The 16125-nt window shown below is 43.6% G+C and overlaps 1 protein-coding gene across 5 annotated transcripts in view; it reads right to left on the bottom strand.

The window, feature by feature from the left end:
- Nucleotides 1–16125, bottom strand: part of LOC136399222 (zinc finger protein 615-like) — a 265085-nt gene that overhangs the window by 235865 nt on the left and 13095 nt on the right. Inside the window, exons 2-8 of one of the 5 annotated variants that reach the window (XM_066374195.1) lie at nt 14896–14979; nt 13749–13797; nt 13508–13555; nt 12885–13011; nt 12507–12602; nt 4688–4726; nt 324–3974 (exon numbers count right to left, since the gene is read on the bottom strand). The exons of 1 other annotated variant lie outside the window; for it this stretch is intronic. In XM_066374195.1, the coding sequence (XP_066230292.1) occupies nt 1507–3974; nt 4688–4726; nt 12507–12602; nt 12885–13011; nt 13508–13555; nt 13749–13787 (2817 nt within the window). In that variant the 5' untranslated portion in view covers nt 13788–13797; nt 14896–14979 and the 3' untranslated portion in view covers nt 324–1506. Of the gene's footprint in view, nt 1–323; nt 3975–4687; nt 4727–12506; nt 12603–12884; nt 13012–13507; nt 13556–13748; nt 13798–14895; nt 15467–16125 lie in introns of those variants that run through there. 3 more of the 5 variants (XM_066374197.1, XM_066374196.1, XM_066374204.1) reach the window with 3 other exon arrangements.

Below are 16125 nucleotides of genomic sequence, written 5' to 3'. Positions count from 1 at the left end.
TATAGCAAGAACGATTCTGATGAAAACGACCAGGGTACAGGGCCCACATCAAAAGATTTCAACAATTATATGTACTATCATTATAGATAGTACTTGTAAAACCATAAACGTACATATAAATGGAGCAGAATAGAGATCCCATAAAAAGACCTGCACAAATCATATACACTCAGTTGTTTTGAAAGGTAATAAGGCTTCAATGGTGTAAAAACCACTTTCCAACAAATGATGCTGGAACACTTAGAGGACCTTTGGCATGTGTGACTCACTGAATGAATGAATGAATACATGGAATCTCAACACACTCATCAAAGAAGTTTTTATCTGATAAAAGACTAGTATCCGCATCATAGAATTCCTAAAAGTCCACAATCCTAAAAAACATGAAAAGATCTTGAGAAGACATTTCCAAAGATAAGGAGATGGCAAATGAGCATATCAAAGGTGGTCAAAATCATTTGTTACTGGAAAATTACAGTGATGTAGTTGATGCAAGTACCCAGCTATTAGAATTCCTGGAATTTTTATTATGTCAGGTGATATCCTAACACCTGAGTCAAGGGCCATGGAGCCATCCTCAGAGCACAGGGCCAACTCGCTCAACTTTTAATCAATGAGAGTATCTTTCCACATTTGAGTACATGCAAATGAAGTCTTTTCTGACAGATTGGTGATATTCTATGATGTATATCTTTAAAAAAAAAGTAGAAACACACACAGGAAGACAGACATGAACAGACATGAAGGGACAGAAATGAAAAGCATCAACTCATTTTTGTGGCACTTTAGTTGATATTTGATTTTTTTATCATACATGATTTGACTGGGGGGCTCCAGCTGACCTAGTGACCCAATGCTCAAAGCCAGTGTCCTTGGGTTTAAGCTAGAGACCTTGAGGTCATGTCTATTATTCCACGCTCAAGCTGGGTTGGGGCTTTAATCCAATGACCACGACGTCATGTCTATGATTCCATGCTCAAACCGGTGACTTCATGATCAGCTGGTGATCCTGAACTCATGCTGGCAACCTAGGGTATTTGCACCTGGGTCCTCATCATCCCAGCTCAACACTTTATCCACTCTACCAACAACACCTTGTCAAGCCATAAGGCTATCTTCTTAAAGCCTTCACCATAATGCCTGACCTGTGAGGTGTAGTAGTGTTGACCTGGAAAGTTGAGGTACTGCTTTGAAATACCAGGTGTGCCTGATCAAGGAACATATGAGAAACAACTTCGAGAAGTTGGTGCTTCTTGCTCCACCCTGCTCTTATCTCTAGTTCAAATCAATATTTTTTAAAAAGAAGGCTTCACGATAATCACTGCATCTGTATAGCTTCTCTGTGTGAGATTGCATACATATACTGTACCTATAATACTCTTCATGGAGAAGCCTTTTCCATCTCACTGCTTATTCACGGTTTCACTAGGACTAAACTTACTGATACACACTGAGAGGACTCTTCTTGGCAAAACCTTTCCCACATACACTGCATACATAGAACTTTTATCCCACATGAGTCCTTTGATGTAAAATTAGTTGGCTCTTCACTCGGAAGCCTTTTCCACAGTCACTGCATACAAACGGCTTTTCTCCTGTATGAATCATTTCATGTACAGTCAGGTTGTTCTTCACTGGAAAGCCATTCCCACATACACTACATACATATGGCTTCTCTCCGGTGTGAGTCCTTTGATGTCTAATCAGTCTGCACTTCGCTGGAAAGCCTTTCCCACATTCACTGCATACATACGGCTTCTCTCCCGTATGAATCCTTTGATGTACATTCAGTTGGCTCTTCACTCGAAAGCTTTTTCCACATTCACTGCATACATATGGCTTCTCTCCCGTGTGAGTCCTTTGATGTACAGTTAGTTGGCTCTTCACTCGAAAACCTTTTCCACATTCACTGCATACATATGGTTTTTCTCCTGTGTGAGTTCTCTGATGTACAATCAGACTACTCTTCAGAGTAAAGCCTTTCCCACATTCATTGCATATACACGGTGTCTCTGTAGAATGAGTTTGCTGATGTACAGTGAGCACTTTCTTGATGCTGAAGCCTTTCCCACATACACCACATACAAAGGGCTTCTCTCCTGTATGAGTCCGTTGATGTACAAGTAGCTTGCTCTTTACTGGAAAGCCTTTCCCACAATCACTGCATATGTATGGTTTCTCTCCTGTGTGAGTTTGTTGGTGTAAAAACAGCCTACTCCTCAACTTAAAGCCTTTGCCACATTCAGTGCATACATACGGTTTCTCTGAAGAATGACTTCGCTGATGTATATTGAGAGTTACCTTCATCCTGAAGCCTTTCCCACACACACTACATACATAGGGCTTCTCTCCTGAATGAGTCGGCTGATGCACAAGCAGCTTTCGCTTCACTGAGAAGCCTTTTTTACATTCACTGCAATCATACGGTTTCTCTCCTGAATGAGTTTCCTGATGAATAATGAGGCTGTACCTCACTGAAAAGCCTTTTCCACATTGACTGCATCTATACAATTTCTCTCCTGTATGAGTTCGATGATGAGCAATAAGCTGACTCTTCTGGATGAAGCTTTTCCCACATTCACTGCATTTATAAGGTTTCTCTCCTGTATGAATTTTCTGATGTTTATGGAGATTATACTTTGTAGAGAAGGTCTTCTCACATAGACTGCATCCATGGGGTTTCTCTCCTGTATGAGTTCGCTGATGAGCAATAAGACTACTCTTCTCAATGAAGCCTTTCCCACATTCACTGCATTTATAAGGTTTCTCTCCTGTATGAGTTTTCTGATGTTTATGGAGATTAGACTTTGTAGAAAAGGTCTTCCCACATAGACTGCATCCATGGGGTTTCTCTCTTGAATGAATTTCCTGATGAATAATGAGGCTGTACCTCATTGAAAAGCCTTTTCCACATACACTGCATCTATACAATTTCTCTCCTGTATGAGTTCGCTGATGAGCAATAAGATGACTCTTCCTGAGGAAGACTTTTCCACATTCACTGCATTTATGAGGTTTCTCTCCTGTATGAGTTTTCTGATGTTTATGGAGATTAGACTTTGTAGCAAAGGTCTTCTCACATAGACTGCATCCATGGGGTTTCTCTCCTGAATGAGTTTCCTGATGAATAATGAGATTGTACCTCTTTGAAAAACCTTTTCCACATTCACTGCATCTATACAATTTCTCTCCTGTATGAGTTCGCTGATGAGCAATAAGACAACTGTCCTCGATGAAGCCTTTCCCACATTCACTGCATTTGTAAGGTTTCTCTCCTGTATGAATTTTCTGATGCTTATGGAGATTAGACTTTGTAGAAAAGGTCTTCTCACATAGACTGCATCCATAGGGTTTCTCTCCTGTATGAGTTCGATGATGAGCAATAAGAAGACTCTTCCTGAGGAAGCCTTTTCCACATTCACTGCATTTATATGGTTTCTCTCCTGTATGAGTTTTCTGATGTTCAGTAAAACTGGACTGTCCGGTGAAGGCATTCTCACACAGACTGTATCCGTATGGTTTCCCTCCAATATCAATTCTCTGATAATCAGTGAGCTGAGTCATACTGATGAAGGCATTCTCACATTCAGTGCTCGTGTGGGCTTTCTCAACATTGTGAGTTCTCTGTTGGGGAATGACCTGGGACTTCTTTTCGATGGATTTGGTACTGGGATGCAACCTAATTTCAGTGTAGAATAGTTCATGGTTACCATGCAGAATGGACGTCCCATCTCCATTCAAGTGAACAGAGTTCTTTAATTTAAAACTTCTGGTTTGGTTTTCAAAACTTAATTTTGATTTTAAGGGTTTTTTGCATATCTCCAACATTTCACAGTTCTTCCTCAATAGGAAACAGCTTTCACTCTGATTTACAATATTTGCAAACATATCATGTTCACAGCATTCTTCTCCACTTTTATCAATGCTTGGAGCTTGAAAGTGACTCTGCAGAGGCTCATTAACTTCCCTGAGTTCTAGGAGAGAAAACAACAGTGAATCATTCTGTAGCCTTTCATAATGTTAGTTTGAAATAAAAGTCTTTACCAAATGCCACTGTGTAAAGTAACTATTTAGTGATAAAGCTTTAGTGTTATTCAAATAAGAAATATATTTTGGACTTGACCAGAGTTCTAGACACTGAGCCTGTATAAAACTTGCAATTTTCTATGTGATAAAAGCATATTTTGTTTTAAAGAAAAAAACATTTTTCTTTTTTACTCTCTTTTCTTTTTCCTGAGAGAGAAGAAGTGATAATGAGGCAGACTTCCACATGTGTCCTGACGAGGATCCACCTGGCAACCACATCTGGGGCCGATAATCAAGTACCAAGCTATTTTTAGCACTTGAAGCGAACACAACCCAACCAAGTCATCCTCAGTGCCAGGTACCATGGTGGAACACAACTAACCATTGGCTGTAGGAGGAAAAGAGGGAGTGAAAGGGGAGAGAAGCAGATGTTTCCTTCTTCTGTGTTCCCTGACTAGGAACCAAACCTGGGACATGTATATGCTGGGCCAACGCTCTATCCACTGAGCCACCAGCCAGGGCCAACAAGAACTCTTTCAATAACTACTGAGTTTATGCTGGTAAAGTGACTTATCACAGGATTCCTACCTAGTGTCTGGATGCAGTTGGGCAAAATAAATGCCTTCCTAAAGCTCTTCTCTTGCTAGGAAAATGTGCTCACCCGATGTGTTTTTCAAGTTCTTCAACCAGCCATGCAATCCTAAAAAATCAAACAGGCAACCAACTATCAGCAGCCACATGGACTGCAAGGCTAAACACAGAGCCAACCTGGGTGCAACCAGAATACAGAGTATGCTACTCTGACAAGAACAAATGAGATTGCAAGACACAGAATATCTAGACACTTGTCTTTGTAATGGGCTAAATGAAGACAAGGTGGACATTATCCATGGTGGGAGAGATGAAGGTGAGACATTGGAAATCTATGGACAACCTTGCATTTCAACCCCAAAGATTCACACAAAACCCCTAAAAAATGCCTTCAGGTGAAGTAAATATTTAGTGACAATTGTATGTGTTGCAGAATAAGAAATGTATTTGGGCCCTGGCCGGTTGGCTCAGTGGTAGAGCGTCAGCCTGGCGTGCAGGAGTCCCGAGTTCGATTCCTGTCCAGGGCACACAGGAGAAGCACCCATCTGCTTCTCTAAGCCTCCCCCTCTCCTTCCTCTCTGTCTCTCTCTTCCCCTCCCGCAGCCAAGGCTCCACTGGAGCAAGGTTGGCCCGGGCACTGGGGATGTCTCTGTGGCCCCTCCCTCAGGCGCTAGAATGGCTCGGGTTGCGGCAAAGCATCGCCCCCTGGTGGGCATGCCCGGTGGATCCCGGTCAGGCGTGTGCGGGAGTCTGTCTGACTGCCTCCCTGTTTCCAGCTTCAGAAAAATAAAAGAAAAAAATTTTTTTAAAAAAGAAATGTATTTGGTCTTTGTCCACAGTGGTTGACACTGAGTATGTAAAACTCTCATAATCTACTAAGTGAGAGTATCTTTCATTTGACATAAAAGAACTCTTTCAAAAGACAGAGTTTATGCTAATGAAAAGACTGAGCACAGGGTTCCTACATGGCCTCAGGATGCAGTTACTTACCATAAGATCCAATTGAGTGAAAGCTTTACTTTCAGACCTACCAACTGTCCTCTTGGAAAGAAGTGATGGCTTAGAGTTTAAAGCTCTATAAAAATGATTATTCATATCCGATCAGTTTCTGGGTTAGGGAACACATTCATGTGCCTGCTCTATGGTTCACCGCAGTTCCATGGGCAGAGAGGTGCCTATATTTAGGAATTCTTCAGACCTTGTCCTATATACCAATTCACCTGTCTCTTTTATAATAAATGAGTAAAAATTAGTATTTCTCTGAGTTCTGTAACCTGCTCTAGCAAATTAACTGAATCCAAGGAAGGACTCATGAGAACCTCCAATTTTAGCCAGTTGGTCAGAAGCGCACATTACAATCTGGACATAAAAACTGACATCAGAAGTAGAGGAAGTCTTGTGGAACTGAACTCTTACCTTGTAGGTTCTGACAGTTCTAGGCAGATACTGTCAGAATTTAATTAATTTATAAGATACCTACTTTAGTAACTCTAGGGGTAGAAACCTAAAGCAAAGAAATAAAAGCCATCAGTCTCTGAAAGATAGTAAAGAAGCATGGAGACCTATAGTGGTAGAGCATGTCAGAATATACAGGCCAGCGCAAAAGTAGGTTTTCAATTGTTCATATGAGAAACAATAGAATAAGTAACAATATAAGAATAACCTCTGGGTACTAGCCAAATGGCTAAATGGTAGAGCAACAGCCTGGAGTTGGATGTCCTGGGTCTGATTTTGTCAGGGTACACAGCAGAAATGCCCGTCTGCCTCTTCACTCCAACCCCTCTCTCTTCATTCTCTCTCATCCCCTCCTGTAGCCATGGTTTGATTGGAATGAGTTGGTCCCAGGAGCTGAGGATGGCTCTATGGCCTCTCCTAAGGTGCTAAGGTAGCTCAGTTAACGAGCAACATTGCAATGGCCCCAGATGGACAGAGCAACAGCGGGGGCGTGGATCCAAGTAGGGGGGCATGTGGGAGTCTGTCTCTCTGTGTCCCCACCTCAGTTAATAATAAAAAATGAAAAAAAGGTTACGTGACTTGAGCCACTGAGTAGGTCAAATGCCTATTAGTAAAATGAGGAAAATCACTGAAGTCCAGAATAAGTAAAACCTGTAGTTCATTGTGAAACAAAGTTTAAGATTATTATTGCACAGCCAAGTAACAAAGGAAGAAACCAAGGGAACATGTACATCTTAAATAAGTTCTTATCTGAAACAGTAGCATGGATCTCATTAACATATAGAAAACAAGATTACTAAATAATACAGTGTTTCAAAACATGTAGAATAAAAGGTGAGGCACATGGTTCTGGAATTCAGTAAAGCAACCAAAGAGCACCAAACACTAGGCAGTGTGATCAGGTGCACTCGCAGAGCCAGGTGGACAGAACAAATACGTGGTGAGAACATGCGTGGACCCTCAGCATCTGATTTCCAGGGAAGTGTAACAGACTGAGGAGGGTTATTGTATTCCAACCACATGCCATTCTTCTTCATTCTGCCAACACCCTAACCCTCCCAGAACACTATCTCCAAGCTGGACAAGAGATCCTGAAATCAAGTCACAAACTAACGGTCTTCCTGGAACACAATGTCCTTCCTATGTTCTTACATCAAGAGGGAGGATGACATGCAGTCAAGTGCTAACTCAGCAGGCACGGACCCACCATCTGCACACATACCAAAGAGAAGACTGGCCCTGAGTCATTACTGGTGAATAACCTGTGACTCCCTGAGATATCTTGCCTGATGGATGTGTCTTTTTTTGTGTGTGTATTTTTCCAAAGTTAGAAGCGGGGAGGCAGACAGACTCCCCCATGCATCCAATTGGGATCCACACGGCATGTCCACAAGGGGCAATGCGCTGCCGATCGGGCCTTGCTCCACTGTGGAAGGAGCTCTTCTAGCACCTGAGGCGGAGGCGATGGAGCCATTCTCAGAGCCTGGGCAATCTTTGCTCCCATGGAGCCTTGGCTGCCAGAGGGGAAGAGAGAGACAGAGAGAAATAAGAGGGAGAGGGGTGGAGAAGCAGATGGGCGCTTCTCCTGTGTGCCTTGACCAGGAATCGAAACAGGGACTTCCACATGCCTGGCCGACACTCTACCACTAAGGAATTAGGCCATACCAGACAGTGTATGTGAACAATGTGATTTATGGTGGAATCCTGCTTTGGTGTGCCCAAGGTTTGTTAAACACTGTAACCTTTTCACTTTGGGGGCTAGACAGCCCAGCTGGGTCAGCTTCTCTGGTCGGCAATCCTTCACACATGTTATCAATCAGAAAAGTTTTTCAGACAATAAACATGTCTTATCTGTTTCCCTGGGTCAGGAGTCCAAGCATATAGCCCTTTGTCTAATTGAGTCCTTTTCTCAGGGTTTCAAAACTGCGTGAAGATGTCAGCCAGGCCTTGTGAACTCATCCGGAGCTGGGACCTCTTCCAAGTTCAGTGGTTGTTGGCAGAATTCATTTCCTGTGATTGTGGGACTAAAGTCCTCGACTACCAGAGGCAGCATGCTATTTCCTGATGGGTGACCCTCTCCACCAGGCATGGTAACAGGGGAACACCTGCTATGACTTTTGCTTTCTGTCTCTTAACTTTAGACACTTTGAAATGGCTCTCTTTATTAGCTCAGGGAACTTAGGACTTTGCACATCACTCTTAAATTTTGTCTCATACATCTTTTATATTTGAAATTTAATCTGCAGTGTTCTGTTGTCACAAATTATAACCGGGATTATAACAGCACACTCTCTTCCCTGATAATGTCTACTTTCTAAACAATAGGTAAGGTGGCTCATTTTTTCCCCCTTCTTTTTCCAAGTGAGAGGAGGGGAGATAGAGACAGACTCCTGCATGCACCTTGACCAGGATCCACTTGGCATCCTTGTGCGAGCCGATGCTCTGCCCATTTGGGGCCACGCTCGCAACAGCGGTATTTTTTAGTGCCTGAGATGAAGGTTCCATGGAACTATCCTCAGAGCCCGAGGCCCATGCACTGGAACCAATCAATCGATGGCTGCAGGAGGGGGAGAGAGAGAAAATGGGAGAGGTGGAGAAGCAGGTGGTCACTTTTCTTGTGTACCCTGACCAAGCGTCAAACCTAAGACATCCTCAGGCTGGGCCGACGCTCTAGCATTGAGCCAACTGGCCAGAGCCAAGGTAATTCAATTTTAAAATTACTTAAATAATGCCAGTCTTCTACTCAAAAGTTCCTACTGGTTTCTCAAATCATTTGTAATGAATGCAAGGATTTAAATAGCCTTGATATGTGACGTGTGTCCACTTATCAAGTATCTCAGAACTTCCTGCTGCCACCTCATTGTCCTTGTCTCCCGTCATTTCCTCTCTTCCTAATTATGCAATATCCAGACAAGGTTTCTGAGAGTTCCTCAAACACATTCAGGTTCAGCTCTTTGAACCCCCCCCCCCATAGTCTCATATTTGGAAAACTCTGGGAGCTGACTCACAACACTGAGGTCGCTGGCATGAGTGTGGGCTTATCAGCTTGAGTACAGGATTGCTGGCTTAGTCTGAGATCACTGACATGATCCCATGGTCACTGGCTTGAAGCCCATGGTCTCTGGCTTGAACAAGAGCTCACTAGCTTTCATGGAGCCCCCATCAAGGCACGTGTGAGAAGCAATCAGTGAACAGCTAAAGTGCCACAACTACGAGTTGATGCTTCTCATCTCTTTACCTTCCTATCTTCCTCTCTTTCTCCCTTTAAAAAAAAAAAAAGCCTTACTGAAGAGCCACACCCACTCCTGAAAGTACAATTCTGGCAAAAAACAGACACTTTTTTTACATTGCTGGGTTAATTTTTCTTGCAACCGTTTTTAATCTAAGATATAACTTTTTATTGTATATAGTACTTCTGTTGAGACTAAAGGTACTGTGAAGATGAGACATAGGACTACTTTTTTTTTCTCTATCTTTTTTTGTACTGTTGTTAGCTGAAAACTATCAGGATATCAAAAAGCAAGTTTTATAGGCCCTGGCCGGTTGGATCAGCGGTAACGTGTTGGCCCGGTGTGTGGAAGTCCTGGGTACGATTTCCGATCACGGCACACAGGAGAAGCACCATCTGCTATTCCACCCTTCCCCTTCTCCTTCCTCTCTCTCTCTCTCTCTCTCTCCCCCTCCCCCAGCAAAAGGCTTCATTGGAGCAAAGTTGGCCCAGGCACTGAGGATGGCTCCATGGCTTCTGCCTGAGGTGCTAGAATGGCTCTCGCTGCAACAGAGCACCATCTCAGATGGGCAGAGCATTGCCCCCCAGTGCGTTTGCCAGATGCATCCCAGTGGGGCACATGCAGGAGTCTGTCTGACTACCTCCCGCTTCTAACTTCGGAAAAATACAAAAAAAAAAGCAAGTTTTACAGAAATAAAGCAATCACATCAACTGAAGGCGGCAATCACAGGTATGGACCACCCTAAAAAGAGTTTCCATAAAGCACAGAAACTGTCCAGTCAAGACGATCGCATATCACGGAGATCACTGCAGGAGAAAGGGCCATTTCATATGACAGGAAACTTGGATACTCGAGACTAAGTGACACCAAAAGATGATGGAAAAGTAATCAATTTCATTTTTATATCCTAGTGATAAATACTGAAAAATGCAATCAAGAACACAATTCCAATTACTGCATAATAAAAGACAATATCATACACAGGTACAACCTAAGAAAGGAAAGGCTTAAAGGTTTTATTCTGAAACTTATACAACTTTGTTGGAAGAAATTAAAGACCTAATTAGAAAGAAAAACACCCAATGATCCTATATTATGATGAAGAATATAGTTAAAATGAACTTACTACCCAATGAGATAGAGTCAATGTAATCCCTATCAAAATCCTAGCTGCTTTGTTTTGTAGAAATTCACAAGCTCATTCTAAAATTCAAATGAAAATTTAAAAATGAAGATGTCAAAGTGATCTGGAAAGAGAGGAGTGCCACTGGAGAATTCACTCTTTCCAATTTTGAAAGCTGCTACAAAGGTATAGAAATAAAAAACACTGGGTCCTGGTTGTCTAGCTCAGTGGTAGAGCATCAGCCCGGCATGTGGAAGTCCCGGGTTCGATTCCCAGCCAGGGGACAGGAGAAGCGCCCATTTGCTTCTCCATCCTTCCCCTTCCTCTTTCTCTCTGTCTCTCTCTTCCCCTCCTGCAGCTAAGGCTCCAATGGAGCAAAGCTGGCCTGGGCGCTGAGAAAGGCTCCATGGCCTCTGCCTCAGGCGCTAGAATGGCTCCATTTGCATCGATGGCTCCATTTGAATCAGAGCAATGCCTCCCATGGGCAGAGCATCGACCCCTGGTGGGAATGCCCAATGGATCCCGTTTGGGCACATATGAGAGTCTGTCTCTCTGCATCCCCCTCCCCACTTCTCACTTCAGAAAAATACAAAACAAACCAACCAAAAAAGAAAACCCACCATGAAAATATGTACACATAAAATGTTCCAAAATTGAGTATGGTGATGGTTGCACAACTAAATATATATACTAAAAACTAATTAACTTTTCAGTTAAATGGCTAAATTATTATGTGAATTAAATCTAAAGAAAACAAATATATGAGGTAAAATCAGAAACTTTAGGAAAACAAATGCAGCGATAACATCTAACAATGAAGACAATCTGATTTAGACAAACTCGGAAGGATGGCATGTGAAGCACACACACGTTAGGACCTCGTTTACACTCGAACTCATGTGGCATGTTAACAGGAACTTTCCTTGTTAATCAAATAAAACAACACAGAGCTTTATAAGAGAGCGAAAAAGAAAAAATAACAACAAAAAAAGAGAACTCAGTATAGAGAGAACATCTCAAGTGATGTCACAATGGAAAGAATTTAAAATGTCTAGTGCAGAAAAGGAAACTCAGTGTAAAAAAAGAATGGAGTTCAGGTGATTCCTGCTCCCACATGGAAAAGGATAAATCAGAGGCCAGCTGCCGTGGCAATGAGTACAGTGCACAGGAAGGAAGTGGGTATTAGACAATATTAAAGAGATGTTAATGTTGGAGTCCATCTCACAGAACAGAAAAAGGTTCACTTAGGGGAACTGCTGAAACATTCAAGACTGATGAGAACTGCTTATGAAAATCGTTTGAAGGAGGTGGACAAAGAACGAAATAAATGCAGCATGAAAACCAGGCTGTCACGGGGACACAGCCTCCAAGGTGGGGCTGAAAGCTATGAAGAGAAATCGTTATTTCCAAACAGGGCAGGAAGGCGCAGCAGTTAGAAGAATGTGATGAATTCAAAGTACTGTCTTTCTAGAGAGGCAAGAAAAGTAAAATTTCATAGCAAGAAAGGGGGAAACAGGCAGAGACACTGAGGCCGAGGATGAAGAACAGAAAGATCTGAGAATCCTAGGAAGAAGAAAACTATGCAAACAAAACAAGATGTAGAAAGAACAGGGGTCCCCAAACTTTTTACACAGGGGGCCAGTTCACTGTCCCCCAGACCACTGGAGGGCCGGACTATAAAAAAAACTATGAAGAAATCCCTATGCACACTGCACATATCTTATTTTAAAGTAAAAAAAAACAAAACGGGAACAAATACAATATTTAAAATAAAGAACAAGTAAATTTAAATCAACAAACTGACCAGTATTTCAATGGGAACTATGCTCCTCTCACTGACCACCAGCGAAAGAGGTGCCCCTTCCAGAAGTGCGGCAGGGGCTGGATAAATGGCCTCAGGGGGCCGCATGTGGCCCGCGGGCCGTAGTTTGGGGACCCCGGAGAAAGAATAAACAGGGATCGTTGCTCTAATGAGAAAGAAAAAAAGGTATGTTTTTCTTTGGTTTCCACATTCACTGTCATGGCTCTGACACCTTCTCTGACTCCCTGGTCCCCCACCTTGCTGATTCTCACTCACTCACCTGGACAGAGCAGATGTTGGGGTTCATCCCCTACTGTCCACGGTTCTTCCCCTCGCTCCAACTTGGAAAGCGCATCGGGTTTGCTGGATTGATACCCTGCTCAGAGGGAAAAATGACACAAGACTTAAACTTACTGAACTGAGCTGCAGTCAGACAAGATGAACAATGTTACATTTCAGGGAATGAACACGCTTCACATCTGTAACACAAAGTCTGTTGTCGCAGGAGGCAGAATGTTATACCTTCTTGTCTGAGGTAATGGAAGGATCTGAGGTTCTACCTTTCAGAGAACTGTAGTTATTCAGGAGAGGTAAGCAACTGAGGGGGAAAAACCCACTGACAGACACCTTCTAAGTGACACAGGGGAGCTGTCCTCACCCAATGACACCAGGTGGCTGTAGTTCTCCAACATCACGTCCCGGTACAGGTCCTTCTGATCGGGGTCCAGGAGCTGCCACTCCTCCCGGGTGAAGTCCACAGTCACATCATGAAATGTGAGGCATTCCTGTATCAACACCGTGCTGGTTAATGGTGTGATATGCTTTCGATGATATAAAGGAAATGTTAGTTTTCCTGCACATTTTCACTTTATATGATACATCTATAGAGTGAAAGCAGTTTTATTTTGTTATTTTTTTGTTTGTTTATTTATTTATTTATTTTTTTGGATGAGCCAGTGAGAGAGTCAGAGAGAGGGACAAATAGAAACAAACAGACAGGAAGGGAGAGATGAGAAGCATCAATTCTTCGTTGTGGCACCTTAGTTGTTCATTGATTGTTTTCTCATATGCGCCTTGACCAAGTAACTATAGCAGAGCAAGTGACCCCTTGTTCAAGCCAGCGACATGGGCTCAGGCCAGCAACCTTCAGCCTCAAGCCAGTGACCTTTGGGCTAAAGCTAGTGACCATGGGGTCGTGTTTGTGCTCCCACACTCAAGCCCGCGACCTCGCACGGAAACCAGATGAGCTGTGTACAAGCTGGGCACTTTGGCGTTTCTAACCTGGGTCTTCTGCATCCTAGTCCGATGCTCTATCTGCTGCGCTACCGCCTGGTCAGGAAAAAGAAGTTTAATTTTAATATGCAGTTGAATAATCACTGTTATGGTTAGGTTTATGGGTCCTCTAAATCTAGAGCCCCTTTAAAACTCAAATTCCCCTCACCCAATTTCTCACTATGGCAACTTTTTCATTAAGCATCTGCCTCACCCACCCTCCTTCTTCCCTTAAGGAAATGCCCCCAACCTGGGATGGTTCTGAGAAATGTCTGTGGGACAAGGTCATCCGAAGGAACCTGAGAGTTGGGAAAAAGAGACAGTCTGTGATTAAGGCAACAAATCAAGATATACTAAATCTAAGCATGTCCAGGCGCAGGCACCCCCATGGCAGCAAAGGCCTGCAGCAACCCGTATATCTAACGCTCCCTCCATCCCTGCAGCTCCAGGCTGACACCCTTTGTTGGTTTCAGCCCACTTGCATCCAGGTGCTTTCAAAATAAACTTTCCTTTTGGCACAGACTAGCCTCGTGTTTTTGGTTCAGCCCCCATGGTTTCTGCCTTTCATTCTGGTGCCAAAACCCAGGAGCTGTGTCAGAGACAAGTCAAGGGTCTAAAGCTGACCCCAGCAGGGGTGAGGTTTCACACCCGGTGAGTGGTAAGAGGTATCAGCCCATCTCAGACTTACCTCCAGATCTTGCCTCTCTTGCCCGTGGAGTTGAGAGACTGGTCTCCCTGACCCTCTGGCCGTGCCTCCTGAACCCACCAAGAAGGGAAATTCCCTTTTCCTATGCAGAGACCAACCAAAAACCAGACACCATCTTGTTTCAGCGCACCAAATCCACACTAGGCAACAATCACATTCGGGTGAGTGAATGTAGTGACTCTAAAATCAGAAACTTTCTCAAACCCTCCTGCACCTCTCATTCCACCATCCAGGATGGTCCATCTCAAACATTCAACGTTGTTCAGAGGGCATTCAGGCATTTGCCAGGCATTGGCCTCTGGTTGGGCTGCCCTACAGCGACGCCTGGAAAGCAGCCAGCCTCCATTTCCAGGGGCCTAAGGCAGCGGGGATGCCTCCCTTGTCCAAACGCTCATCCCTCCACATCATGGGGAACTCTCAACCCACTATCCCCAACAGACAACCTGTCTGGGTTGCCTCCAAAGAATCCTCCAAATGCTCAGTCTTATATCAGATCTTAGGCCAGTGATGGGCAATCTTTTCAGCTTGGTGTGTCAAAATTCACCAAAAAACCAAGCATAACTCGGGTGGTGTGTCACTTTGAGAAAAACCCCATAATTTTGCAATATTTATACTTTAAATACCAAAAATGTATAATTGTAATATATAACTATATTTAACAAACCAAAAACTATATATTTATATAACTTACCTGCTTAGTGACTTCTTTGTTCATCTGTCAGTCGGTTTCTTTTGTTGGTCTTGATATTATTTAACTTCTGTGGGGTGCCGTGAACTAAGATAAGTGAGGGGGAGGGGGAACTCTTTAACTAACCTGCCTATTAGTGACTTTTTTGTTGCTGAATATCATTGGCTAAATCTTCAGTTCAAGGTTGGTATTGTGTACACTTCAAGCCCAAGCAAGCACTACTAACTTCATCTGTCAATCTGTTTCTTTTGTTGGTTTTGATATTATTTAACACTTAGAATAAGGTCTCACAAAAAAGTACGTAGAGGGAAAAATTGTGAGTAAAGCCACTGCTATATTTTTCAGGGTGCTAAAAGTGTCTGGTAATCAGTTCCAGGCACTCCAAATTTCCTGTTTGTAGTGGCACTCAGCTTGATTCTCCAAGCGGCACCTTTCCAGATTCTCAAGCTTTGACCTCAAGTCAACAAACACCTGAGCCCACATGCTGTCTTGAAATTCTGCAAGTTGCACCTTATGTAAATTAAGATGGCTGCCACTATTTCTAATGGCAGGAAATGGCACCCATAGCACAGGCCCTCACCTCTCCCAGACTCCCCGTCACTTATCTCAGTAATGATGGTCAATTAGAAACCCACCACACCCAGAACAGTAGATTGGATGATGGTTGCTGTGGTTATGTGGTTGCTGGTAATGGTGATCACAGGGCCCCCATAGATGCGTCCCCCGAGGCGTTCCGCTGCTCCCTGCTCCGCCAGCCAGAAGTGAGGTCAAAGATCCCCTAACTGGAAGTCCCAGAACCAGACACTCTGTGCCGGAGTTCTGTTGATTTGGCCTACAGACCTCTGGCACAGAGTGTCTACACTACAGCAAATATTTTATCCTCGGCTACTGCACTTCGTCGTGCAGGAGCCGAGGATGAAACGTCCTTCTTGGCATGCGGCCCATACTTCTCTGGTATGTGGCCACATGCAGCCGCGTGTCATCGAAAATGGCTACGCCTGTCAGTGCTCACACGCCTGTCATAGGTTCGCCATCATGGTCTTAGGCTGTCAGTGAAACGAAGTGTCCCAGATCCCCTATATCCAGGCCTTGCTTGCACTCAGATCACAACCCACTGTGTGATTCTTGCTCTCCCTCTCAAATGTTTCTTCTCCACTTAAAATGGAAGCATCCCCCTGACTTGGAGGACCCTTCTAGAGTTTCCTCCTTTGATCTTGCCAACCACAGAGCACC

This window comes from Saccopteryx leptura, chromosome 3, assembly GCF_036850995.1.
Source record: "Saccopteryx leptura isolate mSacLep1 chromosome 3, mSacLep1_pri_phased_curated, whole genome shotgun sequence".
NCBI classification, from domain to species: Eukaryota; Metazoa; Chordata; class Mammalia; order Chiroptera; family Emballonuridae; genus Saccopteryx; species Saccopteryx leptura.
This window is presented reverse-complemented; position numbering and strand designations above follow the sequence as displayed.